The sequence below is a fragment of the Hakea prostrata genome, chromosome 5 (genome assembly GCF_041222555.1).
Source record: "Hakea prostrata isolate BN-2017 chromosome 5, UWA_Hpros_2, whole genome shotgun sequence".
NCBI lineage: Eukaryota > Viridiplantae > Streptophyta > Magnoliopsida > Proteales > Proteaceae > Hakea > Hakea prostrata.
In genome coordinates this window covers 43,910,857-43,928,069 of record NC_142604.1, presented here as the reverse complement: position 1 = coordinate 43,928,069, position 17,213 = coordinate 43,910,857, and the positions used below count along the sequence as shown (strand labels likewise).

At 38.2% G+C, this 17,213-nt stretch overlaps 1 protein-coding gene across 1 annotated transcript; it reads right to left on the bottom strand.

Annotated features, from left to right (window-relative positions):
* Window positions 1-612: 612 nt before the first annotated feature.
* On the bottom strand, window positions 613-17,011 carry LOC149016048 (ASI1-immunoprecipitated protein 1-like). The gene is made up of 3 exons (XM_089157160.1): window positions 16,696-17,011; window positions 1,462-1,925; window positions 613-1,328 (listed from the first exon to the last, which is right to left on the bottom strand). Exons 2-3 carry the CDS (start codon window positions 1,900-1,902, stop codon window positions 1,173-1,175), a joined length of 597 nt encoding a protein of 198 aa, XP_089013286.1. The 5' UTR covers window positions 1,903-1,925; window positions 16,696-17,011; the 3' UTR covers window positions 613-1,172.
* Between the last annotated feature and the right edge of the window lie 202 nt (window positions 17,012-17,213).

Genomic DNA, 17,213 nt, shown 5'->3' with positions numbered 1-17,213 from the left:
CAAGCCAAGTCAAGATACCATTCCTCTTCTCCAGAACCTTGGTTGGCATGTTTAAAATCCGCAAAAAGAAGCTTTAATGGGAATCCTTAACCCCAACCAACATAATCTAGAATCATAAAAAAGTGATTTTGACTTTCAATACCGAAATGAGTGAGTTATCACAAGACCCACAGGACTGAATATCCCCAAGAGGTTACAAACAAACAACCTTAAGGGAGGGCGGTGGCCCCAAACCTATTCCATCCCAGAAAGCAAACTAAAGAAGATGCTTCCCCTCCAAGTACAAGTGTACAACTTTATTCGTTCATTAGAAAGAAGGAATTCCTGACAAGCTTATGTAAGTACCTGCATGGATTAGTCTTTCACCTTCTTGAACTTCTTCAATAGTCACTTGAGATGAAAGCAACGGATGATGCCAAGTTTGGATTGGATTTTAAACCCATTTTCAATTTAAAATCGAGATTCTTTTTGGGATTTTAAACCCAAATATACTGATTCCTGATCCAGGATTGGCTAAGGTATTGGTATCGCCCTCAACAGGTGGCCAGTCAGCCAATACCTGCAATCCATGCTCAATGGACATTGCTGGGAGACCGATCACAATTTTCATGAACTCATCAGATACAAATGTCTAAGAAAAGAGACCATACAAAGAAATCCATGAATACATAATCAAAACTTTAATTGGTTACTATAACAACATCCCATTCATCTAGGCAAGTGGTGTTGGCCAGCACAGGAGAAGTTGTTTCTGCCATCGAGAGGACTTCTTGAATTGCATGAGCTCAATGCCAAACAAGGAAGCAATCTCCCTTACAATTCAAGATGGTACAGCAGAGAAAGAAATTGGAGGGTTGAGAAGTTTTAGATATTCAAGCTTTGCTAGACAGGCTTAATTAGAAATAAAGCTTGTTGGTCACAGCTGAACTGAATACCAGTGAACACAGACAATAGAGTGTTGGTGGAGTCATTTTGGCCACAACATCGGCTGCATTGTTAACTTAACTCTGCCATGGCAATTTTATAAAATATGCGGGAAACAACCAAGAGGTCCACGGCCATGGCCATCACCAAGTTACAAACAGTGTGGCTGCATTTTGAAGCAGCTTGCCAATTATAATGGGAGATTTTACAATTTTCTATTATTTACAAAGGAAGCAGGAGACGAGTTCTTATAAATCATCTTTCATCCTCATGCCATACCGAGATGCAAGGCTAGTGAGAGTCTTATCAGCTACAACCCCATCAATCATCTCAAATTTCTTGTAGTTTGCTTGAAGTAAATCAGTCTGGTGCTTCATTAGCTTTTCCTCTTCTTCCAGTTCCAGCTGCAAAAGAAAAAGTTGGATTTTTCATTCACTAGAAAAATGATAGGACAAGTTCTATCATCACCCCACTTGACACATTGTCATTCTGCCACTATAAGAAACCTGGAATGCGATGGTAGATGCACAGTTTTACCTTCTGCAATAGAGTAGCTTCCCCAACATGTTTCTTGACTAGATCCTTCTCCTTTGTTGCACGCTCATATTCTGGGCCCATAGGGTCTGCCCAACGACACTTAACATCTAGGCCTGACTTTTTTTGCCGATCAAACATTTCTTTTTGTGCAGCACGTGCTCTCACAGGTCTTGGCATCCCAGACATCATGAAAGGGTAATTGGTCATCTCTTCAATCATGCTTCGGGCTTGTTTAGCTGTTTCCAACTCCACCAAGGCACACCGTGGGAGGTTGCTTGGTCCCAAGTAGTTTGGAATAAACTGCACCTCAACAACATTCACAAACTGCCCCATGGCAGATTTTAATACACCAGAAGTAACATGTGGTGAGAGGTTATCGATAAAAATTGTCCTCTTCAACTTCTCCTCCAAGGCATTGTCCATTTCCTTAGGAGTCCCCATGAAAAGGCCAAAGATGCAAGACCCTGTAGGGAACAGGAGCATCGGGCAACCACAAATGAGAAAACTGAAAATGAAAGGACAATAAATCTCTGTTCTTAATCATAAAACGATAGGGGGAATTACTACTTTTTTTAATGATGGAAAAGGGGTACGGTTCATCAGCAGAATAAGGTATGCATCCAACTTAATAACAGGTTGTTTGGGAGACTTTAAATATCTAAGCGTTTATTGTAGATGAAGTTTATCTGTTTAAGGTTTGACATGGTGAAGTGTGTGCTTATATACATTGAACTGACACTTATAACAACATTGAACACCTCAGTGATACATAGTCCAATGAATCAAAATCTGACACAATTCGTAGAAACCAGGTACCAATACAGGTGCATATAAGAAAAAGAACATTAAGGCGGTCAGAATAAGCCACCTACCAGAACATAAATCATAAAAATCTCAAATATCTGCACATTGAATTTTACTTTGCCTCCCTGGCCATGGGCCAGCACAAGCTAAAGCCATGTCCCAACAGTACCAAGATAATACAGACAAGAATCGAATTTAATTTACCAAACTCTCAGATGCACAACGCCTACATTGCATGCACGAATGAAATATTGCATGTGAAACAGCAAAATCAAGGAAACCGCATCAAAGTCCAACTTTTATCTATACATACCATTTGCATTCGCATTTGCATATTTCCTACAAAATGTATATTAAGAAAAAAGATATTAAGCACCCAGACATTGAAAGACCAAAGACCATCAATGCGCCAGTTTTTCTAATCATATTCCAAAAAGAGATGAAATGCTACCACCTAGACCATATTCAAGTTGCCTTCTGCATAGGTCATGCACTGAGATTGACAAGAAGCTAGAGAAAGATGCCTTTATATAGCTGACAGCAACAAATGAAAGTCTGCCCTCATACTAGATTGTATACCACTATATCTATAAACAATCTTACGATCTGAAACTAGTACTAGGTAGAGAGAACAAGAAAGAGACAGAGAGATTGAGGGAGAAGAATAAAGAATAATTGGGGAACAAGGCCGGGCGATAGAAACTGTGTATTCTACCGTGCAATGCTCACATTTATAATAAACTAAAATAAGAGTTACAAAAGGAAACTCAACTCAAATATAACTCTAAACACTTTACTTAAACCCAAAACTAAATAGGAAACCAACTAACTAAAACTAGGACACTAATAACCATAGTCTAATAAGGAAACTACTAACACCACAAATCCAAACCAATAAGGAAACCACTCTAGGGGAACTCCCCTTATCGTGTTTCACCATATTTATTTTCCTCATCTCTAACACTCGCCCTTAAGCTGGAGTATACACAAAGAAACTCCAACTTGAACAAATAAAATTAAACTCGAAATGCAGCACCAATCTTGAACCATGTAGCAACCAAACACCAACACGCCAATCCATGTTGTCGCAGCAACCAACGAGAACGAACACCAAATTCCCAATAAAGACCTCAAAAATCCATCAAACGTTACACCAAACAGCTACAAAAAATTCCACCGAATGTCGCACCCTAATGGCTACACATAAGTCCACAAAATTGCAGCTTCAATGTGTGCACAAGAAAGAATCTCATGAAAGTGTAACTCCTATGGCTACACAAGAATTCAAATCTCACGAAAGTACAACCCCCCGTGGCTACACAAAAAATTCCATAAAAGTGTAGCTCCAGTGACTACACAAAAATTCCATAAAAGCCTACCCAAGGAAGGCACTTCAACAATCAAACTCACTCTTAAGTCTAGAAAAAGTCTCTTGCAGTTGACACCTTAAATCTCCCCCCCCCCCAACAAAATGTGTATCATTTACACATGACCAAAAACAACTAATATCACCTCAACTTTCATAGCAGAAGATTCCATGAATAAAATCCCAATATTTTCAATAACAATGACAAATAGAATCCCCAACGGAAGAGAATGGCCAATTTGTAAATAAAAATAAAATGAGAACAGCAAGATCCCCAAAAGGAAACACTGTAGGAACAAATCCTAATTTATTCGGAAACAAAAAAAAAAAAAAAAAAAAAGCAAGACCAGAAAACCAAAATCAGGAACAGAATCAGGAATAGAACTAGGAAGCGGAATCAGGAACAGAACAGGGAAACAGAATCAGAAAATAGAATAAAAACGAACCAGGAATTGAAGCAGAAATCATTCCAAAACTGAACCAAAAAATTGAACCCAAAAGTGATCCAAATCTGAACCCAAAACAGAAAAAAAAACCACAATTGAACCAGACCCTTAACCAACACTGAATCAAACAGTCAATCAAACCAGCAGTTTTAAAACAAACTGCAAGCCCTTCAAATCGACCCACTTCTCCCTCATCTTCTTCTTCATGGAACGAGACTGCATAAATGAACACCAAATCTGCACCCAACTTCCCTTATCTTCTCCCTCTTCTCTTTTATTTAATTTTTCCTTTCTTTCCTATGAACTTCAGATTGCAGAAATGAACACCAACAGAGACAGACAGATTTTAGAAAGAACTTCAGAAACTGAGCAATCTGAATACAGCAACTTCTGTTACAAATCAAGATCGACACTTCTTTCCTCTCCACTACATGGTATCTTTTCTTTCTTCTTGCCAATCGAAGCACGAAATAATGGCAATAGGGAAATCATTCCACAAAACGATGATGACGCTATGGTGAAATATCCAGTCAGAGGACTTGGACTGTTGGAGGTAGTCCTACTTGCTATTACCAACTGCCGAAATCAATTCAAAAACAAAAAAAAGGTAGTAGAGGAATATTTTTTTTAAACTTCACTTACCTTTTTTTTTTTTTTTTTTTTTTTTTTTTGGGGGGGGGGGGAGGATCTACCAGAAACCATATCCAATCGCAGCAGCCGCTCCATGGCAAACTTCGGAACACACAAAATTCAAAACGCAAATTGCAGAATAATTCTCCAAAAGAGTTTCAAGAAATACAAAAAACTCAGGAACTCAATTGCAGCTTGGTGCTTTAAGAAGGACGGGCATATCTGAGATTGCAGAGTGCAAAACATGTCACAAACAGTAAATCTCAACAAGATGCAGATCTGAAACTCCAAAAAACAAGCACTAGATCGCAGCAAGAAATTGCAGATCTAAAGCTCCCCCCTTGCTTCTGATTTCGCTCCATTACTTTGTTTTTTTACTTTCTTTCTTCCCTCACAATCTCTCTCTCTCTCTCTCTCTGATCATGAATTCCCCCCCCCCCACTGTCACACCCAATCCTCCTCTTCTTTCCGGTGGTCTACCTTGAAGTTCTTCTTCTTCATCACGATATTGGAAACTCTCAAAAACGTATATCGCAAAATTGATCGAAATTACAGAGAAAAAACACATGAATTCCCATGTTAGATTATTATGGAACCCTAGTTCATTTTTTTTTTCATTGAACTAGGATCCCATTCTTTGAATGAGAACCTTAAATGAGTCTCAAACCAGCAACAGATTATGGCCCAAATAAACAATCTTAAGATCTGAAACTAGTACTAGGTAGAGAGAACAAGAAAGAGAGAGAGATTGAAGGAGAAGAATAGAGAATGATTGGGGAACAAGGCTGGGCAATAGAAATTGTGTGTTCTACCGTGACAGGCTCTCATATTTATAATAAACTAAAATACAGTTACAAAAGGAGACTAAAACTCAAATATAACTCTAAACACTTAACCTCATTAAACCCAAATTTAAAATAGGAAACTCACTTAGACTAGGACACTAATAACCATAGTCTAATAAGGAAACCACTAACATCACAAACCCAAACCAATAAGGAAACCACTCTAGGGGGACTCCCCCTATTGTGTTACATCATATTTATTCTCATTATCATATTTTCAATACCTACTAGGACCATTTTTGTCAATCAGATTTAAGCTTAGTACCCAAATTTAATATAGAAGAATGAAAACTATGCCAAACATCACAAAAGTCCTTCACTTCTTTTGCTGCTGGAGGGGGTTCTATAAAACAATATTAATGAATGGTCCAATTTCAAATAATAAAGAAAAACTAACCTTGCAGTAAGTTTTAACTAAACAGACCCAGTAACATTTCTTTTACTTGTTTAACAGAGTGATGTGAATAGGTTTGACCCTCCCAGCCAAACCCTAAATTGGCCCCCTCTAGGACTGGCAAACCCTCTAGGATGGGTATTTTGGTCGTTTTAGCCTTAATTTAGTTGTTTGTCTATTTTTCAGAATTTTATTTTGAATTTTGTTGAAGTATTTCAGTTAGTTAGGAAGTCTAGTTTGAGTTACATAAGAGTCCTTGAGTCTTTAGTTCAACAAATGTCAATTAGAGTTTTTAATTAAATAGAATTTAGCATGTGCTAATTAGAGTTTTAGGTAACTAGGATTTTATTTCAGCACGTGTCTATTATAGTCCCTTAGATCTTATATTGTTTTGTCGGTTGAGATTGATTAACGTGGTGGGATCCTAACCTATAGATGAATCTCACTTCAAGTTAAAAGTCTTTTAGTAGGCTATTCCCTTTCTTCGTAAACTTAAGTCTGACTAAGTTAATAAGAATATTAAGTTTGAGGACCGTGGTTCCTGTTTGAGGGGCCCCAGTAAAGCTTTCTTCTTCAATGATCAGCAACTCTGTCAGGCACTCTTCTTCAGAATTTCCAGCAAGTGTTCCTCAAGTATCCAAGTAAGTGAAGCAATCCCTGCTCCTTCCCCCTTCTTCCCTACCCATGCAAGGCTCTCCCATCCTTCACCCCCAGCCCCTCCCCTGTCCCTCCGCAATCCTATTCCCCCTTTCCCCTTGCTGACGTGACCTGGTAGCAACCTTCCCCAGTCCCCATGGTACCCCAGCACCTTCCCCCACCCATCACGATCTTCCCTAGGACCTCCCCTACCCTGCAACACCCCCTCCCCTCTCGAACCCTCTCCCTGTGTCTCCTCTTCCCTATGGCAGCAGTAGCATCCCTCCCCCATTACATCCCTAATCCCCACCCCTTGCCTCCACTTTCCCTCCTAATTGGATCGCATATCACCCCTCATCCCATCCCCCCCCCCCCCCTAATTCCATCTAAAGCCTAAAACCCTAACACTTCTAAAAATTCTGCACTTCATTTTATTCATTAAAATTTTACAATTCATCTTCAGTCTCTAGACCTAAGCCCTAGTTCAACCTAAACACATTAGGATTAAATTTGAAATTAAAAAAACAGCAGCCCCATTACTAAACCCTAACCTAACCGAAACCCTAAAACCCTAGTTTCCAAACCCTACTATTAACTCCATATCTGAAACTATTGTTACAGCAAGGTTCTAAATTTAAAACCCACAGCCCCTTTACCTTAAGCCAAGCCGAATCCCTCTAGGCCTTTACCAAACCCTAAGACCCGTAAACCCATCCCAAAACACCCCGTTAAATTAGATTTATTTGCTGGAAGATTCTGTGCAGCCCTTAATTTGAGAGAAAATCCACAAAAAAGGCTAACCCTAAAATTCGGTTTACATCACAGAGACCTCAGTCACTTTACTTTACCAACGCAATTTTTGTTTCCATTCACCTCACCTTCAACCTAACGGGGCCAGGTACTTCTTTTCTGCTCCTACTCTTGCCTCCTACATTGGCATTGTCTCCCAATCCATCCAGCAGCTTCCAGAATTTGGTGCCTCACCTTTCAACAATCACATACAACCCAAGGTGACTCCTCTTCAGTTTGTGATTTCTGATTATGTGGAGCTCATATAGTCTATTCCAAATCACCTTCCCCCCCCCTCTCTCTCTCTCTTCTCTTCTCCAATTAATAGATTCCCAAACCCTTTAATGCAATACTGCATTTGATTGCTCAAACAAGTAGCCAATCAGAATCTTTTAACAAATTATGGTTCTAAGATTTAAGAGAATTCACAAAAGACAAATCAAATGGTGAGCAGAACAAGATCAGTATTTAGTAGCAGAAAGTTAGGAGTCAATCAAACAGTAAGTTTAGCATCTATGGGTGCTTCCTAGTGGTGATAGGAATTAGGGGTAAAAAACAGCAAATTAACCACTGAAATTAGGGTTTAGATATTGATGATCAAAGCGCAGGTCTTAAAGATGGACATGACCTAAATAAAGTAGCTTAACAGGTTCAGCAAATCAGAAATATATAAAAGATCCAATAACGGAGTATGACGAGCAAACAGTGAAATAGAGATTTCACTCCACAAGTCGATCAGATGGTCAAAATTGAGTGCAACTGAATTGAGTTCCCAACTTAGGATTCTTGAATACGTATAAAGTTAAAATAATTCAGGTTGCTGGTATGGTTACTCTCAAGAACATGTAATCGTCTGAAAAGTTGTATTCAGTTACGAGAACATAAAAGAATGACTAACCATGGATGACAAAAATGATAGAATAGTAAAAACAGGAGAAAATAATACCCAGGTGTCATACCAAAAGGTGGTTCCATTGGGTTAAACACCAATGTAAACCTTGATCACATACAAGGGATTCTTCAATGATGAAGAGGAGCACCAATTTCATTATCAAATTCATGTATAATGTTAGGCCCCTTTACTAGCTATATGGAAGACCAAAAAAGTAGACTCTTATGCTAAAAAAGGCTTAACTCAAGCATTAACTACTAAGGTAACCTAAATTGACCAGAAAACTGAAACACTAAAAGAAATACCCTCAAGATATGGTTGGATACACACAATCCCTATCCTGCCCATCTGGAACACTTAAATAACAATTATTGCAACTTGAGTTGAACCACATAGAACCAGTTCAATTGCACTAGCCCAAAACAAATTAAAAACGAAAAAAGAAAAGAAACTGACTAGCTAATCCTGTATGCAACCATATACCCATACTTAAGACCCACTATTACATGGAAACACATGGATCAATGGCTCAACATGTGATGCACGTTCAGCTCAGTAGGTTGAATAATTTATTTATTTACTAGGTTTGTATTAGACTTACTTTGTAATATTTTATTTTAATTGGGCTACTTTGTCACAGAGCCCTTTCCATATTTAAGTTTTGCAAGGCAAATATGCAGGAGATGATTTAGGAATTTAATTTTCAGTTTTAGATTAATATTAGGAGTTTGTCCTTTTTTGCCCTGTAAATGCAATCGTGTAACCTGCTGAATTGAATTCTAAGGATGGTTTTACCTATGGTTAACAATTGTGTTTATGTACTCTAGTATTCTTCCTCTCTTCTTCAATTCTCTCTAAACTTCTCTCATGCATCTGTTTATTTCTGGCAGTATTACCCGTCTTTTTTATTTTGTTCCTTAAATACCTGTATGATTAATCTGTTTCTGGCAGTAGAATCAGCACCACAACATTGGGCTGTTCTCCTTCACATATAATTCTTTCTCCCTGCAACTTTCAGCATAAGATCCACACCCTAGGGAGACGTGAACATTGGGTTAACTTCCATTAGTTCCATCCCTGTTGCAAGATATCCATTGGGATCCATATCAGAACCTGCACTCTAACCTAACAAGCCTAAAGCAGTAGGTGAATCCTACGGCTACTTCCTGCTTCAGAAAAGTTATAAAACCTCAACTAACCTAACAAGCCTAAAGCAGCATGTTAAGTACCTGAATGAGGCAACTTAACAAAGATGGAATAACTCAAGAAGATGATAATAATAATGGACTTTGAATTAAAGTTGAACAAGAAACAAAACACACTACTAACAGTAGGTGAATCCTACAGCTACCCAAGAGCAATAGCTCTCACCTAAACTTCCCCAATAACTCAAAAACTGTTTCTTCTACTCTTCCTTCCCCTTATTTATAGCAATTACTTTCCTACAGTATTAATCAACAGAATCATCCCAATTCGAATAGTACTCTTCAAATCTAATCCTAAAAAGTAACCTGAATGTAATATGACTCTCAAATCTAATCCTAAAAAGTAACCTGAATATAATATGACTCTTCAAATCTTCCAATCGTTTCCTTCCTTAGATTTTAGGGATTTGCTTTCCACGCTGTCGAGTGTAGACTCGTGATCCTAGGGTCCTAACACTACCGGCCCCTCAAAAATCACCTTGTCCTCAAGGTGATGGAAATTTTGAAGTTTAGCTCTCACATGCTTGCCAGACACCAGAGATGCATATTCACATGCTTGCCACTTTTTTTTTTCTTCTATTTCCCATTGCTATCCGGAGCAGCAAGAATATCACCACAATCAGCCAAAAGACTTCGCCGATTGATCCCCTAACGAGCATTCTCTAGCAACAGTATGGCACTTACACAAATCTGATATCCTATTCTTGAGCACATCATCTAAGGAAATGCTCTGCTTTTGCAACTCATAAATTTGCTTCTTTAAATGATTTTCAATTGCCAGTCCCACGCAGAGTTTGTTTTGAAGATGGTGTATTGAATTTCGTAACATCTCCAACACCTCTTCCAAAAATAGGTCGCACCCCCGCAAAGTCGCCGGAAGCGAGCGTTGCGTCTCCGCCTTGGGGTGTCGCAAGTCCTAATCTCCATCGCTGCTGCCCCATTCTCGCAGTGTCTCTTTCCATCTCAGTTTCAAGAGGTTGAAGATGATGGCGTGTCCCCTTCTTGGCTCGGTTGGACCGCTAGTTCATTGGTTCGAACTGAGTCTTGGGTTGAGCCTTAATTGGGCCCAAATTAATAATCAAAAGAAGTGGGCTTTGGGTCATAAAAGTGGAATGGGCCCAAGATAATTCGTTTGAATGGGTTAAGAAATATGGGTTATTGAAAGGAGATGGGCTTGGGGGTTAATGAAATAGGTTGGGCCCAAGGAGGTTTCTTTGGGAACCAAGCGGCCCAATCTTTAAATTTGGTTCGTTTGGGCCCTATGTGGGAGGATAAGTGTACCTGAGTTGGGCCCAATTTAGAAGTACCTGGATTCTTAATGAGTGAACCGAACCCGTAAACCGGTTTGAGTTGGTTAAAACCAACCCTAAAAATCCTCTACCAACGTTGTCTTCTCCCTTTCCTACGAACAAAAATTCTTGCCGCTTGCAACTTGCCGCCGACTGAACCTGGCCTTCTTCTATGCTTCTTCACTTCACCGCATCTCAAAGTTACCGCAGAATATTGCTCCTCCACTTTGGTCCGGTAGGTATCTAATGAGCACATTTATGTATGAAATCTTAGGGCATAAAGCATGCATTTTATACACTTAGAATGGAGTTACCTTGGGTTTTATGTTATTTTTGCAAATTTTAAGACTTTTCAAGATTTAAGCAAATATTTGGAGTTTTGGGCTTGAATCATGCAATTTTACACGTCAAGAAGTCCATTCAAATTCTCAAATGCGAAAATGAGCCTGATCTGGAGCATGATGGGCTAGAGATGTGTGATTATGGGCCAACTCCGAAATATTGAAGAGATAAAGAAGGCAAATTTGATCTACGGCTGAGATTATAAATTATCAATCAAATCTACAAAGATATTATTAAGAGAGTCCAAATGGAGAAATGAGTCCTTGCATACTTTAATATCTTATTTCCCATCTAGGATTTAATTAAAGAAAGAAAAAAAGGAAAAGGAATTATATTTAGAGAAGGAAGAGGTAAAAAATCCCGTTTTTGAATGTCTCTGTCCAGTTTTGATCAAGCCCTTCATCGAACGGTCATCCGATGTCCGATCGTGCTGATTTTTGGAGGAGAGCTTCACGACAACTTAAACCTCAAATCCAACGGTGGAATTATGCATCTGATCTCTTTAAGTTGGCACGATTAGTACGTCAAAACCCTAATTGGCTGAGTCAGATAGGAACCCTGAGTTTTATTCAAATTCAGCCGTGCCTCATGTAAACTCTATAAAAGGAGAGCATACTCCATCAAAGGAGAACGTGTTTTAGAGCTTTGTAGAAGCATTCTTTCTTCTCTCTTTAGTTTATTTAGGTTTTCTTTTCTTGCATTTGTGAGATTTTAATTTCTAGATTGAATGTTTAGGTTTAATTTTTTTATGTAATGCAATTCAAGTTCAAGTTTCAAGATTCGTTTTTCTCTGGGTCTAGCAATTGCAGATTTAGATCATTCTAGATCTAGATCTGGTTGTTAGGGTTGGTTGAGATTCGAATCGTTTGTTCAATTCGCAAGTAAGTAACCTTCTTTATTAATCTTCTCTCCTCCCTCCATTCCCGCTTCCATCTACCCCTCCATATTCTTAATTTAGGATTTACTTTCAGCATTTATTTATTGTTCTCCCTTCCCCTGGATCCTTGATCAGAGATGCCTACAGTCGTGCCTCTCTTTGGTTAAGGTTTCCATTTTACTTTCTGTTATTTACTTTATGCAATTTACTTTCAGAATTTATTTATTGTTCTCCCTTCCCCTGGATCCTTGATCAAAGATGTCTACAGTCGTGCCTCTCTTTGATTAAGGCTTCATTTTCCTTTTATTGCTTTGTTATTTACTTTCTGCACTGTTTTTTTTCTTTAATATCCATTCCCCCGATCGGTGGACTATAAGCTACAGCCAAGGGTCCACGATCAAAGTCATTATTATTATACTCCCCTTCCCTCGATCCAGAGCTGACACTCGGATCACTTCCCTTTTTCTTTTATTTTTATTGTTCGCATTTTTTTTCTTGTCTTTTATTTATGCATTGATTGTGTTTAATTTATTTTTCGTTTCAATTCGATTGCATTAGATGTATAGATTAGGATCTTTTAGTTTAGTTAATTAGTTAACAAAAATTGAATCATTCCACTCTCACATTACTATTAAGAAGTTGAATTCAAAGTGGCATATCTCCTTGAGATCGACCCGTTAGCTACACGATACCATGCGCTTGCGGTTACTTTTAAATTTCACAAACAAGTTTTTGGCGCCGTTGCCGGGGAGATATTAGTCCATTTTGTTTTCTTTTCATTCTCAGGTAAATCTAAGTGTTTAAAAAAAATTTTAAAAAAAAATTCAAAGATATTACTCTTAACTTCAGTAGAAACAAAAACGTATATGAGTGACAAACCAACCAAATGCTGCTCTATTATCATTCAACAGTGTGAATTGGGAACTACTATACGTTTTTATTTCTACTCAAGTTAAGAGTAATATCTTTGAATTTGTTTATTTTTTTTTAAACACTTCGATTTACCTAGGAATGAAAAAAAAAACAAAATGGACTAATATCTCCCCGGCAACGGCGCCAAAAACTTGTTTGTGAAATTTAAAAGTAACCGCAAGCGCACGGTATCGTGTAGCTAACGGGTCGATCTCAAGGAGATATGCCACTTTGAATTCAACTTCTTAATAGTAATGTGAGAGTGGAATGATTCAATTTTTGTTAACTAATTAACTAAACTAAAAGATCCTAATCTATACATCTAATGCAATCGAATTGAAACGAAAAATAAATTAAACACAATCAATGCATAAATAAAAGACAAGAAAAAAAATGCGAACAATAAAAATAAAAGAAAAAGGGAAGTGATCCGAGTGTCACTCTTGGATCGAGGGAAGGGGAGTATAATAATAATGACTTTGATCGTGGACCCTTGGTTGTAGCTTATAGTCCACCGATCGGGGGAATGGATATTAAAGAAAAAAACCAGTGCAGAAAGTAAATAACAAAGCAATAAAAGGAAAATGAAGCCTTAATCAAAGAGAGGCACGACTGTAGACATCTCTGATCAAGGATCCACGAGAAGGGAGAACAATAAATAAATGATGAAAGTAAATTGCATAAAGTAAGTAACAGAAAGTAAAATGGAAACCTTAACCAAAGAGAGGCACGACTGTAGGCATCTCTGATCAAGGATCCAGGGGAAGGGAGAACAATAAATAAATGCTGAAAGTAAATCCTAAATTAAGAATATGGAGGGGTAGATAAAAGCGGGAATGGAGAGAGGAGAGAAGATTAATAAAGAAGGTTACTACTAATTTGCGAATTGAACAAACGATTCGAATCTCAACCAACCCTAACAACCAGATCTAGATCTAGAATGATCTAAATCTGCAATTGCTAGACCCAGAGAAAAACGAATCTTGAAACTTGAACTTGAATTGCATTACATAAAAAAAATTAAACCTAAACATTCAATCTAGAAATTAAAATCTCACAAACGCAAGCAAAGAAAACTAAAGAAAACCTAAATAAACTGAAGAGAGAAGAAAGAATGCTTCTACAAAGCTCTAAAACACGTTCTCCTTTGATGGAGTATGCTCTCCTTTTATAGAGTTTACATGAGATATGAGGCACGGCTGAATTTGAATAAAACTCAGGGTTCCTATCTGACTCAGCCAATTAGGGTTTTGACGCACTAATCGTGCCAACTTACAGAGATCAGATGCATAATTCCACCGTTGGATTTGAGGTTTAAGTTGTCGTGAAGCTCTCCTCCAAAAATCAGCACGATCGGACATCGGATGACCGTTCGATGAAGGGCTTGATCAAAACTGGACAGAGACATTCAAAAACGGAATTTTTTGCCTCTTCCTTCTCTAAATATAATTCCTTTTCCTCTTTTTCTTTCTTTAATTAAATCCCAGATAGGAAATAAGATATTAAAGTATGCAAGGACTCTTTTCTCCATTTGGACTCTCTTAATAATATCTCTGTAGATTTGATTGATAATTTATAATCTCAGCCGTAAATCAAATTTGCCTCCTTTATCTCTTCAATATTTCGGAGTTGGCCCATAATCACACATCTCTAGCCCATCATGCTCCAGATCAGGCTCATTTTCGCATTTGAGAATTTGAATGGACTTCTTGACGTGTAAAATTGCATGATTCAAGCCCAGTACTCCAAATATTTGCTTAAATCTTGAAAAGTCTTAAAATTTGCAAAAACAACATAAAACCCAAGGTAACTCCATTCTAAGTGTATAAAATGCATGCTTTATGCCCTAAGATTTCACACATAAATGTGTTCATCAGTATCCTCACTCAGTCCTATCTTCGTCTTTCCAACCTTCTCTATAGCCTGATTTGGCGATTCATTCACATTGATACTTACTATGATCCAACCTGCTTGGTGTCTATCTCCAAATTTGATTTCGGTTGTTTCCCGTCGCTAAACTCACACCTTAAGGCTTCTTTGAATCCCATCCAAGTAAATACCGTTCAATTCTTGCTATAAATCCAGTCGAGTGCCTCTCCTTCCAGATGTTGGATTGCCACATCCAACCACTGCTCTTCCTGGATCTGGTTCTCCCAGTAGAAGAGAAGAACCTCTAGAATCCATCTTTGAACTCCTCCTTCACCGAAAACGAAGGCCAGTGCCATCACCTCCCTGGATCGTGAATGCTCTGATACCAGTTGTTAAGTATCCGAATGAGGCAACTTAACAAAGATGGAATAACTCAAGAATATGATAATAATAATGGACTTTAAATAAAAGTTGAACGAGAAACAAAACACACTACTAATAGTAGGTGAATCCTACGGCTACCCAAGAGCAATAACTCTCACCTAAACTTCCCCAATAACTCAAAAACTGTTTCTTCTACTCTTCCTTCCCCTTATTTATAGCAATTACGTTCCTACAGATTAATCAACATAATCATCCCAATTCGAATGGTACTCTTCAAATCTAATCCTAAAAAGTAATTCGAATAGGACTCTTCAAATCTAATCCTAAAAAGTAATTCGAATAGGACTCTTCAAATCTAATCCTAAAAAGTAACCTGAATGTAATATAACTCTTCAAATCTAATCCTAAAAAGTAACCTGAATGTAATATGACTCTTCAAATCTTCCAATCGTTTCCTTCCCTAGATTTTAGGGATTTGCTTTCCACGCTGTCGAGTGTAGACTTGTGATCCTAGGGTCCTAACACAGCAACTTGGGTTTGCTAAGGTTTTAACCATCAAACTCCATTGTCCTTTCAAGCAAACCTCCCCCTGGGCCCTACAGTGTATAGACTTTACCAGAAGCACAGCCCAAACCTTTTGGCCGGCCACTTCTATATTCTCTCAACTGCCCTAACCATTTGTGTTTCACATCCAGCCATCAAAAGCTTACCAAAATTGACATCGAACCTTCCCCTCCACCTGCATATTATTTATCCCCCTAAAGCTGCATCCCATCAGACCACTATAAACCCTAGATAGATACATCGCTCTTGACACTCAAATACCACAACTCCAGCTGGTTCTCTTTTGTAAGTTTGGAAGAACTGGCCGCTGCCTGGCATCCCAGCCAAGGCTACATTAACTAATCACTCTAAAAGACTAAAGTACATACTGCAATGATACATGGATGTTTAACCAGTTTAATGCGGTTGCTTTATAAGCAATAATACAGACTTATATAACAGACACTCACAACCTAAGATGAGATGCCGGTTTCAGGTATAATCAGTGAGCATGATGAGATGGTTAGTAAACCAAATGATTGTAGAAAATTTGAGCCATCGCTAATGGATGAATGTATAGTTTCTCTTTGAAGTCCTGTAACCATGTGATGAAATGCATGACCATAAGAGTTGAGCAAGTTACGGTTTCATTCAGTAGGATTAATGTTGAATATTGCGGAGATTTGGTTATCTCCCATTGGCTGCACAGAATAGCACATATTGCTGCAAATGTAGTAGGAACGATAATTAATGAAATTCTACTCCAAATATCATAGAGAACTCAAGAATTTTATTCCAGTCACCTGAATCACTAGCTCTGCCAACAACATGAAAACTATTCATCAAGCAGCATACTTACCGTTCAATACAAATAATAAGCGGAGAAAAGCAAAGTAACTCTATAACAAAATCGTACCACTACACGCCTTGACTTTCACATTTCTTTACTATCAAGCCCTGAGCAATGATAACCTTGAATAATCGACTAATATTGAGATTCATTTGACTGACCTTCAGTTAACTGCTCTGATCCTCACAATTCCACCGCCAACAAACACCTAGAAGGAGAAAATGGAGAAGATATGAACCGCTGCAACTGTGAAGAAGAAGATGTACCGAATCACCGGAGACGGGGAAGATGAGGAAGACAGATGGCCTTAACGAGACAGCTGCTAGGGTTCTGAGACAGCGAGTAGGCTGGACTCACGGAAGATCTAATTTTTTTTCTTTTTTCTTCCCTCCCCGATTGGAAGATTTATATAAATCACTAATAGGGAACCCAATTTTTGAAACCTAGAGATCTCTTCACAGCCGGACCAATTTGAGCTCTGGTTTTCCTTTTTCCCTTTTTGGGCTTTCTTTCCCATTTTTTTTGTTTTTTTGGGTAAAAGATTTTTTTCTTTTTTTTCTTTTTTGTAAAAAATGTTTTCTTTCTCAAGACCGTAAAATCTAGGGTTTGGATAAGTTGGACAAATATTTTGCAATCACAAACCAATTCTCCTCACCTAAGGCTAAAACCACGATTTTGA